At 35.0% G+C, this 26037-nt stretch overlaps 1 protein-coding gene across 1 annotated transcript in view; it reads left to right on the top strand.

The window, feature by feature from the left end:
• Positions 1–493: 493 nt before the first annotated feature.
• Positions 494–26037, top strand: part of PDE7B (phosphodiesterase 7B) — a 316742-nt gene continuing 291198 nt past the window's right edge. The window contains exon 1 of the mRNA XM_032407820.1: positions 494–911. Within this exon, the coding sequence (XP_032263711.1) occupies positions 891–911 (21 nt within the window). The 5' untranslated portion in view covers positions 494–890. The remainder of the gene's footprint in view (positions 912–26037) is intronic.

Below are 26037 nucleotides of genomic sequence, written 5' to 3'. Positions count from 1 at the left end.
CAGGGATCAGCAGCATAAACAGGATTTATGTTTTTCACTGCACATAATATTGCTCACCAGCTCATTTGCAGAACTCTGCATCCATGACTATAAAGATTAACTGACAGCTCATTTTTAGGTAAGGTTGACAAAGAGTTAGTTTTGAAATAAGCAACAGCTGTGAAGTGGGCATATGTACATAGACTCACATTTGGAAAAAATATATATAAATCTTGCCGCTATTATTAGCTCAAGGCTTTTGTCTAGTTTTTGTTTTTGTTTTTGATATACCCAACCACAAGGCATTTTAAATTTTTAAAATTTATTCCTGAATGTAGAAAATGTTTCATGGGTTCTCCTGAGAGTGGGGTGCCCAGGCTAACCACAGGCACACACACATTCTTCCCATAGTACAGTACTTTAAAATTAATAGCACATGCAGAGGAAAAACTAAACCCTTTGACGTCACTCTTGAAATGAGGAAACATAAACAGAAAAGGCTCCACTCCAGTAAGCTGCCAGAGTTGAAGCCGATTGGTCTCTGCTTTTCCTTGCCTGTGGCAACTGACAGCACCTCCCAGCCTAGCAGGCCGGCGGCCTGCGTGCTCCCCCAGCCAGTCGGGGGGTCTGGGCACTGCAGCAGGCTCGGCTCTGTCCCAGCGCTTGCCTGGGAGAAAAGTCGTGTACTCACCCAGAGAGAATCTCTCTTTCTACCTTCTTTCTCTCTCGATTTCTCTGTGTGCTTTTGTGTTTCTTTCTTTTCTTTTTTTTTTTTTTTCTTGTTTTTACTTAATTATATTCCTAATCCTGGATGAAGTTGCTGGATTCTGCAGCACAAGTCTTCATGAACAAGCAGCACCGCTCAGAGATTTCACGGCATTCAAAGGTCACAGAACTGCCACTATGGTTAAATGTCTTGTTTAATGGTTGAGGTAGGTACAACAAATTTAAGCGGCAAGCTCATTTTTCTTGAGAGAACAGAATCACAGAGAGATGGCAGGAGTTTTATTTAAAATGAACCTGTACATATATATATATATTTTTGGTCTGTGATTGTTACTACAGCAACCAGCTTTTGAATTTCCTTCCTTTTTCTAGGCGAACTGACTAAACATTATCACTTACCCTGAATTAACCATTTCATTCCAACCAGCCTAATGAGAGACTCCGGGATTTTTACTGCACTTTGAGCCCCCATGGAGGAGGGCTCCTTTTCCTTCTTTTTCAATGAACGCAATATTTCTTCTTCAACATAAATCTTAGAGTTGGGTCGTTTTTCTTTTTGGTGGAGACAGAACAGGAAAATATTGGTACAGAGATTGGTGAGGGTTGCAGGACAGGGAAAAAGAAAATCAGGTTTTTTTTTTCCTTGAGTTTGTCATGTTGGTTGATAGCAGACTTCAAGATGAAGAAATTAGTAGGAAGGGAGGAGTAAGTTGATAATCAGGCTGAAGGTAGAAAAACCTACAGAAGGTATGTCAGAAAAATGAATTCTTGAGGAAAATGCACTTTATCACCTTGTTGCATTAAAAAAAAATATTCTGAACTTGGAAGTCGGCAGAGAAGGTACAGGCACTGAGTTAGATGACCAGTGGTTAAGATCTTATTATTTATAAAGGAAACTAAAAAGTTCTTTATTAACACTGTGAATTTGCTAATTATCTTTTCCTACAAGAGTGGAAAGCAGAGTGAGGTATTTAATTAGGGACCTTAGTGATTGAGCTGGGGATCTAATTAATCATCTGTAGATTCTGTTCTTCATGTGCTTTAGCCAGAGTGACTGTTTGAGTAAATCTCTTTGCACCAGAAGTCAGTCATATACAGTAAACACACTAAATGCTGCAGGAAGCAGGGCAAATAACACAGAGCTAATGTTGTTTTCAGTGACACATTATTATTATGCATTGAGGGGGATCCCTGCTAAAAATCATTTCTGTCCAAAGAGTCCATTTCTGTAAAAGCAATTCCAGTAACATATGGTTAACGTGGATTTCCTTATTACCCTTCTCAAAGTTATGCAATAGCAAGACAGGATTATTTGAAACCATGACTCTGTTTCCAAAATTTCTTACTTGATTTTTTTTTTTTAAGATTTCTGTTCTCCACCTCGAGAAACAGAAATTTTAAAAACTGGGTCATGTTGGAAATATTAAGCAAGGTATCAAAGACATAGTGCATTTCAAAGGGTTAACAAAATTAACTGCATAAGACTGCATAAGACTCTAATGTACTAACTTAACTGCATAAGACTCTAATGTACCAAGTTAAGAACTGCAAAAATATTAGCTCCGAAATGCAGAGGATGTGCTGTGAATGGACAATTGCTTTTCTGCAGCGCCTAGTGGGAAAACAAGGACTTTGTGTGTTGCAAATTCGGCTCCTCCATTTCCTCTGCTTTATCTTGTATCACCGGCCGGGGAAACAAAGATGGGTGTCAGTAGTTGCGTCTTGATTGACATTTTCTCTAATAAAGTGAAGTTGCTTTTTGTCTCAAGTAGAAGCCCAAAGTTAACTAGTTGCAACTCCAAAGACTGTATCCTCTTTATAAGGATTTTTATCTGGCACTATAAGCTGTCCAATTTCAGACTGTACTGACTCAGTTGAACAACAGGAGACAAAAATCAGGGGTGACTATATGTCAGCAAATTAGCTGGCAGAAACCCTTTTTTGAATCAAGTTACTTAGGGTAAGGGTGGAAAAATCCAAGATGTGTCAGGAACAGACATCGACTTAGGGAAACTCACAGTACATCTTTTGGTGCTTTACACAGTGTTCAGCACAAAACTATTTATTGTCAGTTCTCAATAAATACCTAGTTAAAATGTTTGCTGAGCACTTACTACCCTTCATATATTGTAAATTATTTAAATGATTTTGAAGTATGGCATTTTTGACTGTCTTTGAAAAATGTTTTGGTATTAGTCCAGCCTAAAATATAATCTGGAAATCAACACATCAGTAGTACAGAGGAGGGCATTCTAAACGTTGACTTGTGTTATTTTCAGCCAAAGGACGTCCTACTTCAAACAGATGCAGAAGTAAAATGACCAAATTTCCTCAAAGTGGGAATGTACCACTTTGAAAATGCATCTGCCTAGTAATTAATCTTCCAAAGTCTAATTTGTTGTTAGCTAGGCTCAAATCACGGGGGAAGCTGCTTGTCAATTCACAGAACATAGTGTTGGAAGGAATTTTTTAAGCGCTAGACTAATCTCAAGCAAGATGAAGAGGGCTTCATTATATTAAAAAGACTTCTCAAAATTGATAATTAGGATAGACTTCAGAATATCTAAATGTAAAAGCTAACAGGTAGTCTAAGTGGTTCAACTCACAGTGACTTTTGGGGGACAACTTATTGGGGAAAATAGGTAATTTACTGGGACCCTCGATGTACAGAATGTTATTCAAAAATTCACCATCCTATGGTAGACACACATGTGCTACTTTGCACATGTATCCCAAAAGTAGCCTACAGACAAGTAGGAATCTCTCCTCTAGGAGGTACATCTGGCTGAAGAAGAAGGGATTTGGCATTTGGACATGCAATGGGGCCCTCTCTAACAGTGCCTCCTCATGGTGGCATTTGCATTTCTCTTAACGGTGTGCCTTGGGGAGCACTTTCATCATCCACACGGGAGCAGCCTTGTGATCAGTACCATTGGCTTCTAGGGGCATCCTGGGTGGCTTTGTGGACATGCTAACTTTGATGCGTGAGATGATGCATACTTGGTGTATTAGCAATTTTTAAAGTGATCGATATGGAAATTTAGAGGAGAGAAGGGATAAAGGGATGAAGAAACCCAAACTGACTGAATATCTACTATATACAAGCATTGTTAGAGATTTGAATGCAGAGAGTGAAGCGTGTCGAAGTTCTAGTGTATAGCCAAGGTATTTATAATTTCCAAAGAATCACTTCTGTATTTAAATGATTTCATTTGTACTTAGAAAGTGACTGCATGGAGCACACTAAAACAAACAAACAAAAAACAAAACAAAACAAAACAAACCACAAAGAACAAAAAACAAAAAACAGCAGGCAGAGACAGGGGCCCAGGGTGGGCATCCTCATTCAGGCTTTAAATAGCTGGGTAACTCTGAGCAACTTGCTTACTCTTGACCTCAGTTTCATTATTTATAAAGGAAACTGGTTGTATTGTGTTTCTAACAGTCTTTTTTAGATGAAACATTTTATAGTATTCTTAATTTGGAGTTTTAAAAATAATTCCATTTATATATAAATGTGAAAACGTCAAACCTTTAATCAAAAAACATCACTGTGTGTTTTCAACATGTCAAGTGAACAAATACAAAGATAGATAAACAATGATTCCCACCTTTGGGAAATTTATATTCTGGTTGAACATATAAAGGAATAGTGGAGTCTGTGCAGAGGAATGAAGGAACAAAGGAAAGTTTGGAGGGAGGTGGTGATGAAGACAAGTGAAACAGTAGAGATGACTTTATGCAAATTGGAATTTAAGAAGAAAACTAAATTTTCTATCTATGTATTTATTTCTATTATTTTGCTCTTTAATATGATCAATTGAAGGCATTGCATTCTTCTGAAATATATTAGTAATGGTGGTCTTAAAAAATATATAACATTAAAGACAGCCAAAGTTTTCCCCATTGGTTGAATTAAGTTACTGCACAGGATGGAGATGGTGAATTAAGTCAGTAAACTAAATCAATGGCGATGATTGGGCCTTCTGTATCATCGTTTGAACTTGGAACCCCAAGGAGTCATAGAAAGCAGGAGTCCTTCAAGAACTTTAACAACAGCCCCAGATGCCAGCATCCATTTGGTACAAGCGGGGAATGGTCACAAGCTGCCGTGGGCTTGAGTATTGATGCAATGTGGTGGTGTTCTGGGAAATGCCCTCGGTGTTAAGAAACCTTACATAGTGGGTCGGAACTTCCAGAGATAACCCATGTGAGTTAGGGCACATTTCTTAAACTTTGGGGGCCTCAGTTTCCTCATCTTTAAATGAGGCCATTGGAATATTTCCAGAATGCCTTTTTCCTTCCCAAATCTGACAAGATTAGTATTGACTTCTTAGCATTCATTTGTTTTTATTCTTCCACCTCTCCCATCCTTTTTTTTTTTAAGATTTTTTAAATTTATTTTTATTTTTGACAGAGAGAGAGACAGCGAGAGAGGGAACCACAAGCAGGGGGAGTGGGAGAGGAAGAAGCAGGCTCCCCACTGAGCAGGGAGCCCAACTCGGGGCTCGATCCCAGGACCCTGGGATCATGACCTGACTTGAAGGCAGACACTTAGCCGACTGAGCCACCCAGGCACCCCTCCCATCCTTTATTTCTACCACTTCCCTTTATTTTGCCTTTGCTCAGTTTCCCAAATTTATATAATTTCACCTCCAAAATACTCTCATTGGCAAAGAAAAACAAAGGCCAAGCAAAGCCCTGGGTTTTGGAGAATTTCTCCTCAGGAAGACTATTGCTCCCCAGGGAGGGTCACCTAGCCTTGCCCCGTTTCTCTAGTGTGAGGCTGTAGTGCTCCTTCGTACAGTAAAGGGACATGCTCTGTGTTCATTGTAGCTGGGGACTTTAACGTTACATGACAAGTGTCTTTCTCCTGAGTGCCAGTCACTATCCTGGATTTTCTATATTATTTAATTTAATATCTCCTTAACCCAATTCTGGTTTCCTTAGAGTAACTGAAAACATGTTGATAATTCAATTGGAGGAATCTTCAGATGAAAAACATTTTTTTGGTGAATCGGTTGTTCATTGAGTACCTGCTCTGAGACCTTTGCCCTGATGGTCCAGGGTCACTGTCTCATCCCAGTGGTGAGATTTGATGCAATTCAGTTCCCCTAATCCAGACACACTGGTGAGATCCTGCTTGGGTCAGAACATTCCTCCTGGCATCTCCTCTGGGTGACAGTTTACAGTTAACAGCTCAAGCATGGAGAACAGGGAGCAGGGTTTGTAGTTTCAGATAAACCTAAAAATAACTCAACACTAAACACCCAGAGACTGATTAAGCAATATACAAGTTTTAATATACTACTGTATAAATACCACCAACATTTTGAAAATCTAAATCCTTTCATGGCTGCTTTATACATTTATTTGCATGTAGTATAGAAGTAGGAAAATAATAGCCTTAGCCAATATGCCAATAAAGAAAGTTTATGTCATACATTTAACCCCCCTCCCTTCCTTGTCTCCTCCCTTTCTTACAGTTGTAAGGAGAAGATGGAAAAAAATTAAGATTGGTAATGAGATGTTGACGGAGTTTCCTTTAGTAAAATGTGGAGTAATGTTTGTTTTAGTTTTTCCTTTCTAGTGGTTGGTAAATTCACATAAGATTTTTTATTAAAATTCCTGCTCAGATTGTTTTCTTATTAAGACCTTTTGTGTTTTACATTATCATAATTAACATATAAATAAGAAATGCATAAAATATCCTTTCAATACAATGAAAATTATCATTACCTGCCCACTGCTTCAGACATACAAAATAAAGATTCTGTTCAAAAAAGGAGTTTATCCATGACTTAAGTATACTGAAGGATATTTGAGTTCTGAGCTCTAAGAATATGCCTCACTTCTGGGATGGGAGATCAGGTCTAGGGCCAGTCTGGGGTTAGGGCTTTTTCCCTGGGTCCCGGGGTAGACATAAGGAGGTTAACATATGCCTGATTTTGTCAGAATTTGGTATCAAAAGATATCAAATGGTCAATGACTTACATATTCGTTGACCCTAGTAAATCTTAGTTCACGAACATATCAAATTATATTTATTTTTATACTCTTTGTAATATAAAAAAAAATCAGAAGCTTCCTGCACCCAATTGTAGGTGAGTTGATGAATATATTACTTTAAATCTATGCAATAGAAAACCATATAGTTATGTAAAAGAATGTGCTAGATCGGCACACACAAATCTGGAATGATTTTTAAGATGTATTAAGTAAAGAAAAAGGCTACATTAATATTTCCACACTATATGTACACATTCATACACACTGACAGAAAATTTCTGGAAATTCAAATAAAAATCTTAAACAACGGACAGCTTTAGGAGAACTTGGAGTAGGGGATGGGAGCAAGACTTACTTTTCATGCATATACTTTAGAATTGTTCAGCTTTTCTCCCCATAAGTTTATTACATCTACAACGGGGGAAATGGCAGATATTTATTTATTATTGTGTGATATTTAAAGTTGAGAAAAAATAGAAAGTAAAAGAAGAGTTCTGTTTTGTTTTTAAATTGCTTCATTAACTTCTTCCTTCAATCCTGTTGAGTTCTTCCTATGTGCCTTTGACATGGTGAGGGAGCACAATATGACCAGCATGTAGCCATCCTGAAGTGAGGAGACAGACAGGCCATCACTCCTGCTTGAGTAACTTTGGGCCACTCATCACTCTGAGCACCGTTTCCTCATGGACAAAGCAAGGGGCTTAGTAAAGGTCAAAGTTCCTTCTAGCTTACACACGAGTCTAATAAAATTTTTTGGCCTGTTGCGCATCCAACTATTTGAGATTTTTCTCCACCAACTGAATATACATATTTTATTGTACGTATTTTATTGGTTTGAACATTTTACCTAAATTTTCTGTTTTAGAATTGGTCAGTTTGGTTTGGTTTTTTGAATTAATTAAATAAACAAAATTTATATTCATCCAAATGTGTTTAGGGAAACCACACATCATTGATAGACCTTTAAAATTAAAATCTACTATGATATCATTTATTCACAAAACAGTAGAAAACACTATTTGTATTAAGATGTGTCATTTGTGGGTAATACAAGTAACTAACGCTTCAGTTTGAATATGATTTATATATTTTTTGGTTTTCCAGGAGGAAAAAAAAAGACTTTCATTTCCCTTTCTCATTATGCCACTTGCCAGCTGGGTCCAGTCAGATGAAAGAACTCAGTCATTCACAAAAGTGTAGAAGCATTCTCATAAAAGGAGATGATGCAGTAATACAAAGGTCTAAAGAATGCCTTGATTTAGAAAAGGTCATTAAATTTAAGAAAAAAGTTGTTTTCCATGTAGTAGAAATATAGCATATTTCTGTGTCTTTAAGACTAGTGTTCTCACTTTTTCAACTAAATGAAAACAGTTTCAATTTGGTTTTTAATTTGATGGGGAAAATTAAGTATTAGTCATTTTAGTTATTCAGTACTCTTTATTTTATATTTGTCTAGACTTTACTATTATGTTTGGAGTAAAGAATAATTTTTAAGTAAAAATAAAATGAAAGGGATAAACGTAAAACAGATAGGAATTTGTGTGATAGCAGTTTTTGAATGACCAGAACCAACATTCTAAACTTTTCTCCATAAATCTATTTTAATTATTAAAAACTCATTAATCACTTAAAATAATTCATTTTAAAATTAAAATAAAATAATTGAGAAATATTGTCCTCTTTTTTATTAATATATTACCCCCAAGTGCCTATACATGAATGCATGAGAGAGAGATTGAAAGCAAGGACCTTCTCAAACTTGAAGACAAATGTATATAAAAGCTTTTCATGTGGTTATTCATGTCAAGAAGACAGTGAGTTGGAGAATATACCCTATTGAAAATGTCTCCTTTAATGTAATTCTTTAAAAAAAGAAATAAATGCATTTATTAAATTCAGTGGTGATAATTATAATTTTTTAAAAATCCAGTTTGTATATTTTATGTGGTTGAAGAGAAGGGAAAGCAGGAAGAAAAAAAATGAAGTTCAAACTTTTTCAAGGGCACTAAACTTGTAACCTAAAGCCCTGAGTTCAAGTTCTGGATGCTAGTCTTCCTGAGACTAATACTTTCAGCAAGTTATTTAGCATTTTTTATTTTTGAGTTTCTGAAATATAAATTTTTTTAAAGATTTATTTATTTATTTATTTGAGAGACAGCAAGAGCGAGAGGGAGAAGCAGACTCCCTGCTGAGCAGGGAGCCTGGTACAGGACTCCATCCCAGGACCCTGAGATCGTGACCTGAGCTGAAGGCAGACGCTTAACCAACTGAGCTACCCAGGCACCCCTGAATTGTAAATTTAAAGTGAAGTAACTTTAGGTTCTAAAATCTCTAGGATTTACTTACTGTGCAGATGGATTGGCTTTTATATGTAATTAGTCACTCAGTTCATAGCACAAATGTCAAGTCACTTCATTCTTGAAACATTCCTGTTAGGAAAAGATTAGTTATGCCCATTTTAATGGCAAGGAAATTGAGGTTCACAGAAGTTAGAGCTAATAGAGTTGGTAGCTTTTTTATGACAATTTTTTATTGTTTTTATATGTTTACAATGCTTTATGTTTGAAATTTATTTTTAATCATTCTAAGCATGAATGAAAAAAAATTATGCGAAACATAAAAATATGTTTCAAATGTTAAAGCCATCTACTTGATATATATTTATTTACAGGATGTTCCAATATATAAAGGAACAACACTATTTCATTTTAAATGGATTCACAATGGATGAATCTGACACTTTAAACTTCAGAAGTTTGGCTGTGAGAGACAGTATAGTGTAATGGTGAATGGTGCAGAATCTAGCGCCATTCACCGTGGTTTGCTTATTAACAATATCATCCCAAGAAAGTTACTTCATCTCTTTGGGCCTCATTGAACTAACTTATAAAATAAAGGAGTTTGGGGCGCTTGGGTGACTCAGTCATTAAACGTCTGCCTTCGGCTCAGTTCATGGTCCCAGGATCCTGGGATCGAGCCCCACATCGGGCTCCCTGCTCAGCGGAGAGCCTGCTTCTCCCTCTCCCTCTGCCTGCTGCTAACCCTGCTTGTGCTCTCTCTCTCTCACTATCTCTCTCTCTGTGTCAAATAAATAAATAAATAAATCTTAAAAAAAAATAAATAAATAAAATAAAATAAAGGAGTTTATAGTAGTTGCCTCATAAGATTGAGAAGATCAAATGAGTTTTACCTGTAAAATGCTTAGAACAGTGTGTGGAAAGACAGTAAGCGTCCTGTGTGTATGAGTTGGTACCATTTTCTTACAAACTATAAAAATTATTTCATGAAGTTGTAACTATTTCGTGTATAGTGATGTTGGGTTCTTTAAACATTTAAGAGAACTATAGTTTTTAAAATTTTTTTAACTTTCTATATTAAACAACAGTGCATATACAGAAAAATACCCATCATATGAATGTATGTAACGATTCACTTATTATAAATGAACCTGTGCAACCATGACCCAAGCCAAGAACTGGAACAGTATTACATTTTTGCCACCTCAGGAATCCATCATGCCTCCTCCATTCTTCCATTTGCCATTATAGAGTAAGACTCATTCAGTTGTTGCATATGGCTGTATTTTGTTTATTTTCATTATTCCATAGTGTTTAATTATCTGAATATGCAAGAACTTGTTTGCCCATTATGCTGCGGAAAAACATTTGAGTTCTGTTTAGTTTTTCAATATTATAAAAAAATACTGGCCTGAGTATTCTTGTACTCATCTTTGGTGCACGTGTACATGTATTTCTATTGAACATATACTTAGGAATAAGTTGCCGGCCAACAGAGAATGTTAATGTTCAACCTTAGTAGAAAATTCAAAAATTGCTCAAAGTGGTTCAAATAATTTCCATTCCCACCAACCATGTATGATAGATCACTTCCTCACTAACCTTACTTATTAGCATTTAGTAGGTGTGTAACGATAGCTTATCATGGTTTTAATTTGCATTTTCTTGATTATTAACTAATTGGAGCACTTTATCACTTGTATATTGGTCAGATTTGTCAAATTTTTGTCAAATTTTTAAGCAAGTCATTTTTATATTAATTTATAAGAATTCTTTATATATTTTAGTACCTTTGATTGCTATATATGTTACAAATATTTTCTCCCATTGGTAAGATCTCCTGTTTTCTTCTTCAAGATTATTTTGGTCATTCTTGGTTCCATATAAATTGTAGAGTTAACTTAAGTTTCCTCCCTACGAAACAAAACACTGTTAAGATATTGATCGGTTTGGGAAAATTGACATCTTTCCTTACTCTTCCAATTTATAACATAGTATATCCCTCCATTTATTTAGGTCTCTATTAAATTTTCTCAATAATATCTTCTAGCTTTTTTGTGGCCATTTTACACATTTCTTGTTAGATATTTTGATATTATTCTAAATGTTATCTCTTCAATTTCAATTTTAACTTTTTGTTACTAATACATAGAAAAACAAATTTTTCTGTATCAATTTATCAACAACCTTGCTAAACTCACTTATGAATTCTAATACTTTATTCTGTAGATTGCTTTCATTTTCTAGGTAGGCAATCTTACGATCCCAAAATATTGACAGTTATATATCTTCTTTTTCCATACTGAACTTTGTCTTACTCTACTAGCTAGAATTTTCAGTAAATTGTTGAAGAGGGTAACAGTGGGTAAATTTATTGTTTCAAATCTCAGAAGGAGAGTTTTCAATATTTTTTTACACTTAATATGATATTCTTTATAATATTTGGAAGTTCCTTTCTATTCCAGTTTGCAATTTTTATGAACGACTATTTATCAAATGTTTTTCTGATAACTATCATATGATTTTTCTCTATCATTTTATTGTGATGGTGATTGATTTTACAATGTCAAATCAAACTTGAAGTCCTAGAATAATTGCAATTTGGTTATGATATGTTGTGCTTTTTTCTTCTAAATCCCTCATTACCTTGTTTCTGGACTGTTAATAATTTCAGGGTTTTGAAACTGTGTTGATGAAAAAGATTAGCCTAAAATGATCCCTTTTGGTAACAACCTTATCAAGGCTCCACAAACCTCATAAAGTTAGAAAAATTATTCTTTTAAAAATGTTTGGGGAGAATTTATATAAATTTGTGTTATTTTTCCTTAAATATTTATTAAAAATTATAAATAAATCCATCTGGTCCTAGGATATTTTGTGGGGAAGTTTATAGTTATAGTTTTAATTCCACTAATTTTTATGGGCTATTCAGATTTTCTGCTTTTATTTTCAGTTTTGGTAAGTTGTGTATTTCTAGGTCTTACCTATTTTGTCTAAATTTTGTGACTAGCATGAAGTTGTTTGTAATACCCTGTTTTAATATTAGTCTTACTTTTTATTCTTGCTATTAATTTATTGTGCTATTCCTGTTTTTTTGTTTTTCTTTTCCGTATGCTTTTGTCAAGATCAATTTTATTAGCTATTTCAAGTAAATAAGTTTTATTTTTTTAAATCCTCTTCAATTATGTATATTTGTTGTCTATTTTTAATTTTAGTTCTTTATTATTTCCTTCTTTCTCCTTTCTTTAGGCTTATTTGATGAGTTCTTTTTTCTATTTTCTCAAATGGTTTTGTTGTTGTTGTTGTTGTTGTTGTTTTGCTCATTTACTTTTCAGTCTTTCTTCTTTTTGAATATATACATTTAAAGCAATAGATTTTCCTCTAACAGTTTGAGCTGCATCTTAAAATTTAGTGTTTCCATCATGAGTTAGTCCAAAATAATTTCATTTGAAATTTCTTTTTGGACCCACAGATTATTTAAAAATGCATTTATTAATTTTCAAACATATTGGGATATCCCATTTATCTTTTTGTCATTGTTTCTTAGTGTAAATCTACTGTGACCGTAGATCATATTGTGTATGATTTAGGTCTTTGAAATTTGTTGCAGCTTGTATGTGTGACACAACACATGGTCAACTTTTGTAAATATTTCACATGCACTTGAAATGAATGTTTATTCTGTGGTTGTTAGGTACAGTGCTTTATATATGTCAGTTAGAAAATTTGGTAATCATGTTATTCAGATCTTTCACATCTTTATTGATTTTTTTTCTGCCTCTAATTACTGAAAGAGGTATCTTAACAACTCCAGATAATTGTGGATTTGTCTATTTTTCCTTTTAGTTCTGCCATCTTTTACTTTATATGTTAACAATGTGAAATTGTCATTTTTATGGATCAAAATAGTTGAATATCAGCATTTTTATATAAATTAAACTAATATTTTAAAGGTGTGCTGTTAGATCATACCTTCACAGTGGGATGATAATTGGTTCTTGGGAAGCAAAATATCCTTACATATCACAATGGTTTATACCCTTCCAAAGAGACTCACTACACAGATATACAGTGTATATGGTATTAAAATTTCTTGAGGCAAGGTGATTAGGGGAAGGAGAAGCTAAAAAGACTCCTTAAGGGGATGGGATGATAATGGAAAGAGGTTGAGAAATACTTTAGTTAGACAAATTATATCTTCTGGTGAAATGAAACTTTTCACATAATAAAACATCCCTTTTTTTTCTCCATCAATGCTTTTTGTGTGGCTTATTTTTCATTCTTTTAGTTTTTAATTTTCTGTATGTTTATGTTTTAGATTTGTCTCTTTACAGTGGATATAAATATTGTTTTATCACTCAGTCTGATTATATTTGTCTTTTCAGAGGTACTTTAGCCCGTTTATATTTAATGTAATAGTGATATATTTGAGTTTAAGTGCTGACTTACTATCTATATTCCATTTGTTTTTCCTGTTTTATATTTCTTTTTATATCTTCACTAGCCATCTTTTGGGTTGAGTATATTTATCATTGCATTACTCCTTTCCCATTAGCTTGTTATTTTTACATTCTTTCACAATGTTTTACTGGTTACTAATGAGGTTACAGAATGCATCTTGACCTAATCAAAGTATAATGCAAATTAGTATGTTTATCACTGTATGGGAAATTTGAGAAACTTAGAATGAATGCCTTAACTATTTTTATACCTCTCTTGAATTATATGCTGTTTTAAAGTATTTAATTTTATATAATTTAAGTCCCACCATAATTATCATTATTATATTTTTATACAGTCATATATACTCTTCATTATTTCCTGCATCTCTGAGATTACATATAGGATTTGTTTTCGTCTAGTGATAATTTGGTTTAGGTTTTCTTTGTCTGAAATGACTATTTTGCCCTTTTTAAATGTGCATGTTTCCTGGGAACAAAATTTTAGATTGGTAGTTTTCTTTCCCCACTTCAAGACAGTATTATATTGCTTTATAACTTCCTCTGTTTCTGTTGATGTCAGAAAACAGTATTTAAAAGCAATCTCTCCTTTTCACAAAAATTTTCTTGAAGATTTGTAATTCTTTATACCTTCAATTTCCAGTAGTATTACCATTATTGCTTAGTTGTGGTTCTCTTTGCATTTATTCCTATGAGGATTTATATGATTTCTTAAGTGTGCATCCTGATATCTTTCAACAATTTTGGAAAATTACCATTAATTTTTTTTTTTTAATATTGCTTCTGCCCCATTATCTCACACTATTCTTAATGGGACTCCAATTACATATATGCTTATCTTTGAATACTTCTACCCCCATTGTTTACCTTTGGTCTCTTTGTTCTTCATTTTGGACATTTTCTTTTGACAAGTATATTATTTTCCTAATTCTTTCTTCAGGTGTATCCAACCCTCAATTAATCCTTAAATGAGTTGACAACTTCTGTTATGACATTTTTCAGTTCTAGAATTTCTAGCATTCTTTTTGTAATTTCTAGATCTCTTTCAAACTTCTTAGTCTTGTCTTTCATATCCTTGAATATATTACACATACTATTTTAAAGTCTTTGTAGCTGCTTTACTTACATATTTTGAGTGTCTATATCTATTATCTGCTAGTGCTCATGGTTGGATCAAATCGTCTTGCCTTTTATATGGCTGGTTCTTTTGGGTGGAGTACTGGACATTGTATATAAAAAATATGGGGATAACTTGAGGCCTGGTGTGATGTTATCTTTCTCCAGATAAGATTTACATTTGCTTCTGTCCTGTTACCAGTGTCAGTAATAAACTTGATTGTCTTAATCTCATTTTGTGTTGAATGAATATATATGATGTGCTTGAAAGAGTGGCTGGCACAAAATAAGTACTGTGCAACTTTTTTTTTTTTTTTTACTGTTCATTGTTTTCTTTAATGACTATGAAAAGAGGGAATGGGAAGAAAGTATTAAGGATAATTTACATGGCATTATATGCATCAGAAGTAAATTCTCATTTTTTAAAATTTTATTGTTTTTTTCTCTTACATTTGAAATAAATTTAAAAATGAGAAGTTGTATTCATCAAAGTCATGATGATAAAAATTAGCATGTGTTCACCCGCCATATTTCACTATGGCCATTATAACCATCATGCAAAAGTTAAAAAGAAAAAATAAGAATTATAATCTCAACAGTGTAATCACCTTATTACATAATTATTATTTGCCAGGAACACTTTGACAAACACTATTATTTTGGAGATTGTTAATATCCTAATGAGATCTTGGGTCAAAGAACTATTTGTAATAGACAGATTTTCATCTGCACTCACATTTCCAATTAAAGATACCTACAGAAAGGTATTATTTAATTCTTGATTTATGGTTTTTGTGCCTGGAATCTAATGTTTTAGATAGTAGCTGACATAAATTAGCTACAATGAGCTATTAGCAACTTTCTTTATTGTCCCAATCATTTTAAATTTATAGTTTCATACAAGCAAATCTGATGTCACCGAATGAAAATGATACTCCATATGTGTTATAAATACTCAAAAATTTTTATTTTTTTAAGCTTTTATTTAAATTCCAGTTAGTCACCATACAGTGCAATATTAGTTTCAAGTGTATAATTTAAGTGATTCAACACTTATATACAGTGCTTGGTGCTCATCAGAACAAGTGCACTCCTTTTTTTTTTTTTGAAAATTTTAATTTTTAAAAAAATTTTTATTTTCAGTACATTAGCTTGTCCTGTGGAATGGACAAATTAATTATTTAAATAGTTGCAAACAAAATATTCCTGGGAATAAGCTTAGCTATGTTATAATTAAATTCTGGCCTAGTTATGTAAAACCAGATTTTTGGTGTTCTGTATTTGCCTATTGCCTCTGGCTGTTTGTTGGCTTTTCTTTGGTGTTTGTGTTTTCCTAGTGCTACTCTATGCAGGTTTTTCCAGGGCTGGGATATCTTTGGAGCACAGGTGAACTTGATGTCAAAGCTAATAAGTGCAAAGTATACGATGTCCTTAACCTAGACTCTAATCACTAATTATTTATAAGCAATTTTCAAATACCTTGAGAATATATATTTTTAGAAGAAATATATTAAAAAGTTAAGAAAAATGAACTTGATACATTTTCCTCTGTTGGTATTCTCTTTAAACAAATGTGTATTTCTAATTTTCATACCTTGTGTGATGTTTTCTTTTCAAAATAGAGATGAAAAAAATTAGAATTTAAAAAGAATCAATGCTCAATAATTTTCAAATATATTACTAAGTATACATTAAGACATAAAAAATTAAAAACATATTAATAAGAAGTAAGTTTTATGAAATGTTACTCTTTTCAATTGATAGTATCATACCTCATAGTTAATAAAAAATAAAGGAAATTGACTTAATATTCAAGCCAAATGACTAGTTTCATGTGTTATTCCATCAATTTTTAAACTGAGAAGACATTTTTAGCTCTAGCACATTATAGAGGAATAGCAAAGACTTACAAACTATTGAGTAACTAAATAGCAGTTATAGAGTTTTTAATTACCACTGCCTCAAGTTCTCCTGAAAAGGTATATGAGTTGTTTGTTCCATTTTTAACACAACAAATATTTAATGTTTCTTCCTTAAAGAAATACAAAAAGAAATCCGTACATGAATATTTAAGCTAATTTAATGTGCAAATTTAAAATTTACAAATATTTACAAACCTGGTAATTTTGACCTACATTTAGGTTATTCGTGCACTCTTGAGTAAGCAAGATGATTTCAATTATTTTCCAACTGTGAAATAGGCCTAAACTTTTGTCATCTCTTATGTCATCTATCTCTAAAGAGGTTTGATATCATAGCTTTTTTCTTTCTTTCTTTCTTTCTTTTTTTAAGAGTTTCAGCCTAGGAGAATTTTTTCCATATGGCTAAGATGAGTTTCAAGTTCCACATAGCTGAGGATTCTTTGTCCTGGGCTCTTGTCATAGAACAGGGACAGATATAGACTTCTTTTGACTGTGAAACTCTCTCCATTTTTGCACATATGATGAACTATTAATCAGTCCAAATTTTCAGCATATCATATTCATAAGCACTATCATCTTGAGGAAAATTTTAATTTCTGATTAAATCTCTCAAATCTCCTCAGAAAATCTCCAATATATAGGTGTAATTGTCCCCTTTTGAGGAGCAAACACAGGCTTTCATTGATTAAAAAATTAGTCTAATTTTCAAAACAGAGTCAGGTTCATTCACTCAGCCATTGGGTACTTGGGGACCTAATGTGGTATAGGGACTGGGGATATGAATGTAGAAAATACAAAGTCCCGGGCGCCTGGGTGGCTCAGTCGTTAAGCGTCTGCCTTCGGCTCAGGTCATGATCCCAGGGTCCTGGGATCGAGTCCCACATCGGGCTCCCTGCTCGGCGGGAAGCCTGCTTCTCCTTCTCCCACTCCCCCTGCTTGTGTTCCTGCTCTCACTGTGTCTCTCTCTGTCAAATAAATAAATAAAATCTTTAAAAAAAAAAAAAAAGAAAAAAAGAAAATACAAAGTCCCTTACCCATGGAGCTTGCATTCCAGTGAGGAAGACTGGCAGTCAACACATAAACAAGTAGATAAGACAGATCATTTCAGACATGGCTAAATGCCATGAAGAAAATAAAACAGGGTAGTGAGACAGCTTGCTGCCGGTCACAGAGACGTGGATGCCTGTTGGGAGTTCAGTGGAGTCTTCTCTGTGTCTGAAATGATGAGGAAGATGCATTCATGGAAAGACCTAGAAGAAGAGCCATCCAGGCAGAGGAAAGAGCGAGAGCAAAGCCCTGAGAAGGGAGCAAGTTTCTGGAACAAAATGAGATGGAAGGAAGGGTGGAGATGAGTGGGCCTAAGTATGCAGGGCCCAGCCTGCAGGGACCTTCACAGAGCATGGTTTGAATCTTATTCTCTCACGGTGAATGAAGCCTCTGAAACCAAGTAGACAGGGGAGGGACACCAACTGATTTATGCTCCTTTGTGGAGCAGGGATTGTTCAGCTCAGGGTACAGTATCCATCATGGGCAGCTGCGGGCTGCGGCAGGCCAGATGGGAGGTGAGGGTGGCTTGGATTGCAGCAGAGACAGTGGAGTGGTGATCAGTGTTCAGATGTTGAGCATCTGAAGTAGAACAGATGGGACTGGATGGTGGATTGAATGTGAAGGAGAGACAGCAATACATAGTACTTATGATCCCAGGTTCTGGAGCTGGCTCCCTAGGCTCATATTCTGGCTCAGTCTCCCACCAGATTGGTAACTTTGGACAAGTAACCTCAGACAAGTAACCTATTCTCCATTTGTGAAATTAGAAAAGGATACTAATTGTGCCTGTGTTTTATGACTGATACCGGTTATGCGTGTGTGTGTGTGTGTGTGTGTGTGTGTGTACACGTACACTTAGGAGTGGGTTCAGTAGTATGTACTTTGTATATTGTGTACATGCCAGTTAAATAAAATAAATTTGAGAACGATTGATGCATTCTAGATTTTTAGCTCACATCACTTCAGGTCCCATTGACAAGATGGAGAAGATGGAGGGAAGATGAGGTTAGAGAAGGCGGATGCAGAGAGAAGTTAGGAATTCTGTTTAGGACACATTCAATTTAAGATGCCGTGTTCAGGAAAGAGATCATAACTAAAGTTAGATTTGTCAATACATATGCTATTTAAAGCCTTGGCACCAGATGAGATCACCTAGAAAGACAACGTAAATAGGAAGAGGGTGGAGGACTGAACCTTCCCCCAGCATCCAGGGGTCAGGAGGGGAGGAGGAGCCAGGAAATGATTCAAATGCATACACATCTGGTTTTTACATGGTGCTGCCTATATTACTGGACTCTTGCCAGAGCTCATGCTTCAGAAGACTCTATAGACATGAAAGCCTCTTTATACATTTCTAGTGGCGAGGGGCTGAGGCTTCCGGCTTGGACCCTGACGACAGGAATTTTCCATACATACTGGAGAGCAGCACAAAGAAACTGTGGTATAAATATGCTGTTCCATGTTTATTCGTAGATGTTTTTTTAGCATAATCATACTTAAATGTGGCCCCTAAAGAGAGCTCAGTTGCTTTGCACAAGCTCCAATTTCTTCACACGAAAGTATGGGCGTCTCCAATTGACAAAGATTTTTGTTTTCATACAAAAATCTAGAACTGGAAAAGAATAATCTGTTAGATGCTATATTATTTGTGACAGTTTGATTTCCAGTCAGCCCACCAAAGCCTGTGTAACCCACGAAGAAATGAAATCCAAGTGCAAAGAATATGTAGACCCTAAACAACACACAGGACAGGGTTCATGGAAATAGTCATAAGATACCAGGAACATGTTTTCTTCTCTTGTTGGGCCTAGCAAAGCAAGGATAAGAGAATTTCCTTTTGGGTGGGAATGGCTGGCATCAGAGAAAGGTGCTCATGTGGCAATGGTCATTAACATACAAGCTAGCCAGTGATTGTGGAAAACATGGTATATGAATTGAGGAAAAGAATTCTTGGGAAATATAGGAAACTTGAAATCTAGTCTTGGCTTTGACATTCACCTCTGTTATGATACGAAGGAAGTCACAAAATGTTCTGTAGCTCAGTTTCCATTCATTTTATATTGGTTATAATAATCCCTCACAGTGTTGTTGTAAGAATAGATTGATTATATATATAGATACACTTATGTGTGTGTGTATAATATGTTGAGATATATATGTAAAATATGTATTCACTGTAGCAGTGTGAATGGTGGAAAGATCTAGGTAACTAATTATTGCCCTTTGATTTTTACTTTAATAAATGATTCTTAGGAAAATATGAATGGCTGGATTTTAATCATGTGGAGCAAGAATAACAAAAATGAAATTTGAAAGAAAACTAATTCAAACAATTCAGAATAACTTCTATTCATAATAACATTGTGATTAGGTCACCTCATTAGCTCCTCCAATTTTTCCTAACAGATGTTGCAGTGAGTTGTCAAAAATGATCTAATTCCAGCTTTAAGAGCCTGAGTGCTTGCAGAGAAGAGTTCGGTTGCCTTTGCAAATTTTACCTTATATAAATATAATCAGTAGTATCCTTATAATTTACCTCCAGCAGGCAATCTAGAATTTCATTAAAAATCGTTATTTACTATTTTAGTGCTGCTCCATGTGCTAAACCAGGAAGAATGCCTGTTTAGGATTTCATAATTTTATCAATCACTTCCCAATAGCATGTCACTAATGAGTGAACGTGCTATGTTTCTCATTTTTTCATGTCCTCTTTCACTTACATTGTGCTTTTGAACACCTTTTTGAACACCAGCAGATTACCAATATCTTGGGCTTGGTGAGGATTCTCTCAGTTTATATTCTATTCTACAAAGAGAATGGGTCCTATGTAACGGAACAATTTTTGTGCCTTGGTGTATTGTCTAATGCTTTTGTCTTGATTATCGATTTCCACCAATATTCTGAAATTACTTTGTATTAAAGAATTAATTTTACAAGTATGAAAAAAATTTCACTCTGGTAACTATCCATGTTATTACACAATAACTCCCTAAAATGAAGCTATCTAATGATTATACTTGCATGGAAGATGGAGGGCCAGAAGTGAAAGAAAAACTGATCTAGTGATCTATCTGTAAGTGGCAATTGCTTAACTTCCTTCATTCTTCTCTACCACAAACTTACAAAACACATCTGAATTCCTAAACCATCCATAATCAACAAATGACACTATACATGAAAATATCTAAAAATGGGAGAAAAGATGTCTTCCCCATACTTATTGTCAGGTGTCCCTTTGTCTCCAGGTTTTTAAAATAGACATTTGAGTCCAAGAATATTCTCCATAATGTTCTCACTGAAAGAATACAGTGTCCTGTGAGTGTATTTATTATGGAGTTGTTGTTGTTGTTGTTTTGCCTAAATTGTTTTCGAAGGATTCAATGATCTTTCAAATAGATCTTTAATATAGAATGATATAGTTCTGGGAATTTCATTACTTCTGGAAAAGAATAGGTGCTTTAAAACAATAATTGAATTTACTGAATATATGAACTAGCTGTATATGATTTATTTTGATGAGCATTATTTTTATCTTTGTTGTGATTATAAAGACAATATAAACATGTTGTAAGTAATTGGAAAACATAAAATATAAATATTTATAATCATTGTTAATACTTTGACTTCTCTTCATAGCCATCGATTTTTTTAACATAGGAATATTTTTTTAATTTTATTTTATTATGTTATGTTAATCACCATACATTACATCACTAGTTTTTGATGTAGTGTTCCATGATTCATTGTTTGCGTATAACACCCAGTGCTCCATTCAATATGTGCCCTCTTTAAAACCCATCACCAGGCTAACCAATCCCCCATCCCCCTCCCCTCTAGAACCCTCAGTTTGTTTCTCAGAGTCCATAGTCTCTCATGGTTCGTCTCCCCCACTAATTTCTCCCCTTCATTTTTCCCTTCCTACTATCTTCTTTTATTTTCTTTTTTTTAACATATAATGTATTATTTGTTTCAGAGGTACAGGTCTGTGATTCATCAGTCTTACACAATTCATAGCACTCACCAAAGATACAAATGTAGTGATCCGAAGGAGTACGTGCACCCCAGTGTTTATAGCAGCAATGTCCACAATAGACATCGATTTTTTATTTAAAAAGCTTGCATTTTTTTTGAGAGAGAGAGAGCATGCACGCACATGTGATGGGAGAGGTGCAGAGGGTGGGGGGAGGGAGGGAGAGAATCTTAAGCAAGCTCCAAGCCCAGTGCAGAGCCCACTGAAGGGCTCCATTTCATGACCCTGAGATCATTTCCTGAGCTGAAACCAAGAGTCATAGGCTTAAGCAAATGAGCCACCCAGGCACCCTAAAGTTTGCATTTTTAATTGCAAATATTTCCAAGGTACAGAAAACTATAGTAAATGTTACGACAGACGTCTGTGTACTCATTACCTCAATAGCTATAAAATCATTCATTCAACAAATAGTCATTGAAAATTGTTAAACTAGACACTGTTCCAAGTGCCTGCAGATTCAGCAAGGAGCAAAACAGATACTGGGAGGGACACAGTAAGTTAAATACATATGTAAAAGATAATAGTGATAATTACTATAGGAGGGGGAAAAAAGCAGGAAAGATGGTTAGGGAATGTTGGGGGGTGGGGCATGAAATTTTAAACAGAGTGGTTGGGAGGCATCACTCAGCAGGTAATGTTGTAGAAAAGACCAGGGGAGCTGAGAGAGTGAACCATGCAGATACCTGGAGAAACAATGTCCCACAGCACAGCAAGTGCAAATGCCCAGAGGTGGGAGTGTGCCTGATGTTTGGAGCCTTTCTATTTTCTTTTTTATCTGCTTCATTAACTTCTCTCCTTAATTCAATGCTTTTTTTCCCTTCTACTGAATCTTGGTTTACTCTATTGCTCAGTTTTAATCTTTCTTTCTAATTTATACATTTCACATTGTAAATTTCCCTCCCAGTACCTTTTTACCTGAATATCATAATCTTTGAAATATGATATATTCACTGTGGCTCATTTCTAAATATTTTATAAATTCTTTGATTTTTTTCTATTCAATAATTATTTAGAAGTGGTTATTTTAAATTTCTAAGTGTGGGAGGTGGTAAGGAGATTGCTCTCTTGTTATTGATTTCTAAGTTTGAGGCATTGTATTCAGGGACTGCTGCTTATGTAAAGTGATTCTTAAATCTTTTTGAGAATTGCTTTGTAGTTTAAGTCACTAATTTTTGTAAAAAAAAAAAAAAAGTTCATGTGAGAAAGAAAGGAAGATATTTTCTGTAATTGTTGGAAACTGTTTATATATAGTCAGTCCCCAGCTCAAGCTTAACTGTGCTGTCAAAGTCATCTATTCTCTTACTAGCTTCATGACAGCTGGATCAATGAATGCAATACGTATGTTAACATTTCCTGCTTTAATTATGGATTTGTGGATTTCTCCTTGTAATACTGTCAATTTTTGTTTTGTACACCTCAAAGTTTGCCTGGTAAGAGAATGCAAATTAAGAATGATTATCTTCCTGGTAACTGTTACTTTTATTTCAGTTATGTAGTCTATTCTGTCTAATATTAAAATATTAACAATCTTTCAATAACATTTTAATATAAAACCTGCTATTCTTGTTCTCTCTTGGTTGTTATTTTCCTGACATATCTTTTTTTTCATCCCCTTGCTTTCAACATTTCTGAGAGTATGTATTCTTGGTGTGTCTTTTTAGATAACAGAGCTGGGATTTAATTTTTTATTATATCAAAGACTCTCTGTCTTTTAACTGTCAAGCTAAATCCATACATACATTAAAATTTATCTATTCAGTTTTAACTTTGCTTTTCTATTCATCATGCTTTTTTTGTTATTTCTTATTTATTCTTTTTCTGCTTTCTATGGGATGGATTTGAGCTTTTAAATTCATTTTCTCTCCATTGGTCTGGATAGTAAGCATTCTATTTTTTTTAAAGATTTTATTTATTTATTAGAGAGAGAGAGAGCATGGAGGGCAGGCAGAGGGAGAAGCAGACTCCCTGCTGAGCAAGGAGCCCAATGCAGGACTCCATCCCAGGACCCTGGGATCATGACCCGAGCCGAAGGCAGACGCTTAACCAACTGAGTCACCCAGGTGCCCTAGGCAGTTCATTTTTTATGGTTTCAGTGATTACCCTTAAATTTTTAACATTCACACTGGAGATAAATTATAAATAAGTATGTATGTCCTCAGTATGTCCATCACACTCCAGAATGATATAAGGAACTTACTTAAATCATCTTAAATCAGATCCTGTCCACCCTCCAAACCATGTCGTTATGCTATTTGAACTTATTTGAGCTTATTCAATGTTTATTTTTAAACCCTCAACTATTATCTTTTTAAAATCTTTTATAGTAAATGCTTATCTAAATTTACCATTAGTTTCCAACATCGTTCAACATTGTTTCCTACATCTCCTTCCTTCTTTGTAGGTCCATGTTCTTTCTTCAAGTGTCCATAAGTAAGGAATACTTTCCATATTTAGACTGGAAAATGTCCTTTTTAAACCTCATTCTTGAATGATAATTTAACATGATATAGAATTCTCTAAGTTTCATTCATTTTCTCGCAACACTTCGAGGATAATATTCACTTGCCTTTTAGTCTTTATTGTTGCCAATGAAGTTTTTCCTGTGAGTCTAATTGTTACTTTGGGGCGCACTGTCTTTTCTGGTTGCTTTTCAGGTTTTCTCTCTATGTTCAGTTCCTCTGCAAAGCATACCTTGAGACAAAGATAGAAACACAAAGGATTTCTTGGGGGAAATGGCCTGTGGAGTATCCTTTACAAAGGGATCAGTAGTAACTGGGAGAGCCTTCGGCCCACAGAGCAGGTCTGACTTTGAGAAAGGAGAGAAGAGGAAAGGAGTCTGGGGTAGGAAAGGCTCCGCCTGCAGGGCAGCTCCTAGAGCCTCGGCAGGCTCCTTGTGTTCTCCCAAGCACAACTGCCTGTTAGAACAGTTTGGCTTTGGCGCAGAAGGGCTCTGCTCTCGTACCCTCAGCATGCTCCCAGCATTGACTGGGAGCAATCTGGAAAGAGTGGCCTCCATGTGAACCCTGGTGTAGATTCTGAGGGAGGAGAAGCTGGAGGCCTCAACTGATGCACTTCTTCCGGCAGGTCCTCTCTTGAGAGCTGAGGACTTCTACCCTCTCTCTCCTGTTCCACAGGCTCACTGAAATATCTAGATTTACCTTTAGTTATCCTGCTTTATAATCTCATATCTCTACTATGTTTCACACATTTCATCAAATCTGGTAAAATTGCAGCCACACGTTCTTTGAAAATTGCATCTAATACCTTTTCTCGCTTTCTTGAACATCTGTTAAGTATGTGTGGTTGGCATTCTCCTTCCATGATCCATTTTTCTTAAACACTCTTTCATATGTACCGTATCTTTGTTTCATTATGCTTCATTGTGGAAGTTTTCATTGGTTTCTCTTCCAGTTCTGTAATTTCTTGACTATGTCTAAAAGGCTTTCGATCCGTATTTGAGTTTTCATCTTTAATTAATCTTAGTTCTCATTTCTAGAAGATATATTTGTTATTACCCATTGCTATGTCAGTGTCCTATTCCTTCCTTATAATTTTGATCCTCTCGTTTATTTCCAATAATGTTTAGCCTACCTGTTTTGTGAATTCCTTCAAATTGTACTAATAACGAGTGTTCTAATTCTCCTGAATGTTGACTTTTTCTTGATGCATTTGCTCTTTTTAATTGTATTTTTTACATTGTTTAGCTTATATTCAGCAGAGATTTACTTTTCTCAGGTCTTATATGTTTTGTATTTTCTTCCAAATAGTATCCTAGGAATTTTGCCATTTTAGAAGCAGCTCATACATTTATTTTTTTACACTTTACATTCCTATACCATTTAAATACCAGGCTCAGGTCTTGGTTTTCAATTTCTCATGTGAGGTTTTTTTCCTCTGTATAACAGAAAGAGAAACTGGCTTGCCATTTCCCTGGGATGATGAGTGAAGACCTTTGTGACCCTTGTTTTTCCTTTCCTTGAGGTACAGCCCAGGAGTATGTTAAAGCAAAACTCTTGGTTCCAGGTTCCTTCACTTTGGCTTTCCAATAAACACTAAAATCTCAATGCTATACTCAAGAGTTATTAACATCTTTCTTAGTTTTGGTTCCCCCAAAAGTCAGTCCTGAGGCAAGAACTCAAGGGCATATAGATTTTTGGGGGGCTACTCTGAAGTCTAGTAAGACAGAAGGGAAGTGAGTGGAAAGGAGGTGAAGGAAACCACTGGAGAGTGTGTATGTAAGCCGAGCTATGTCAGTGCACAACTAAAGTGGGAAACTGGGAAATGGTGCAAAACACATGCCTCATGATTAACCTACTACAAGTGGTTATATAAACCATATCTGGAGAATCATTGGTTGAGGGTTACTAGGGCTGGGGGAGGAGGAGATATTATTCTCTGGCGTTTCCAACATGCCACATGCAGTCAGAGCAGCCTTCCAGAATTGTGGGGAA

The sequence above is a fragment of the Phoca vitulina genome, unplaced genomic scaffold (genome assembly GCF_004348235.1).
Source record: "Phoca vitulina isolate PV1807 unplaced genomic scaffold, GSC_HSeal_1.0 scaffold9, whole genome shotgun sequence".
Lineage (NCBI taxonomy): Eukaryota > Metazoa > Chordata > Mammalia > Carnivora > Phocidae > Phoca > Phoca vitulina.
This window is presented reverse-complemented; position numbering and strand designations above follow the sequence as displayed.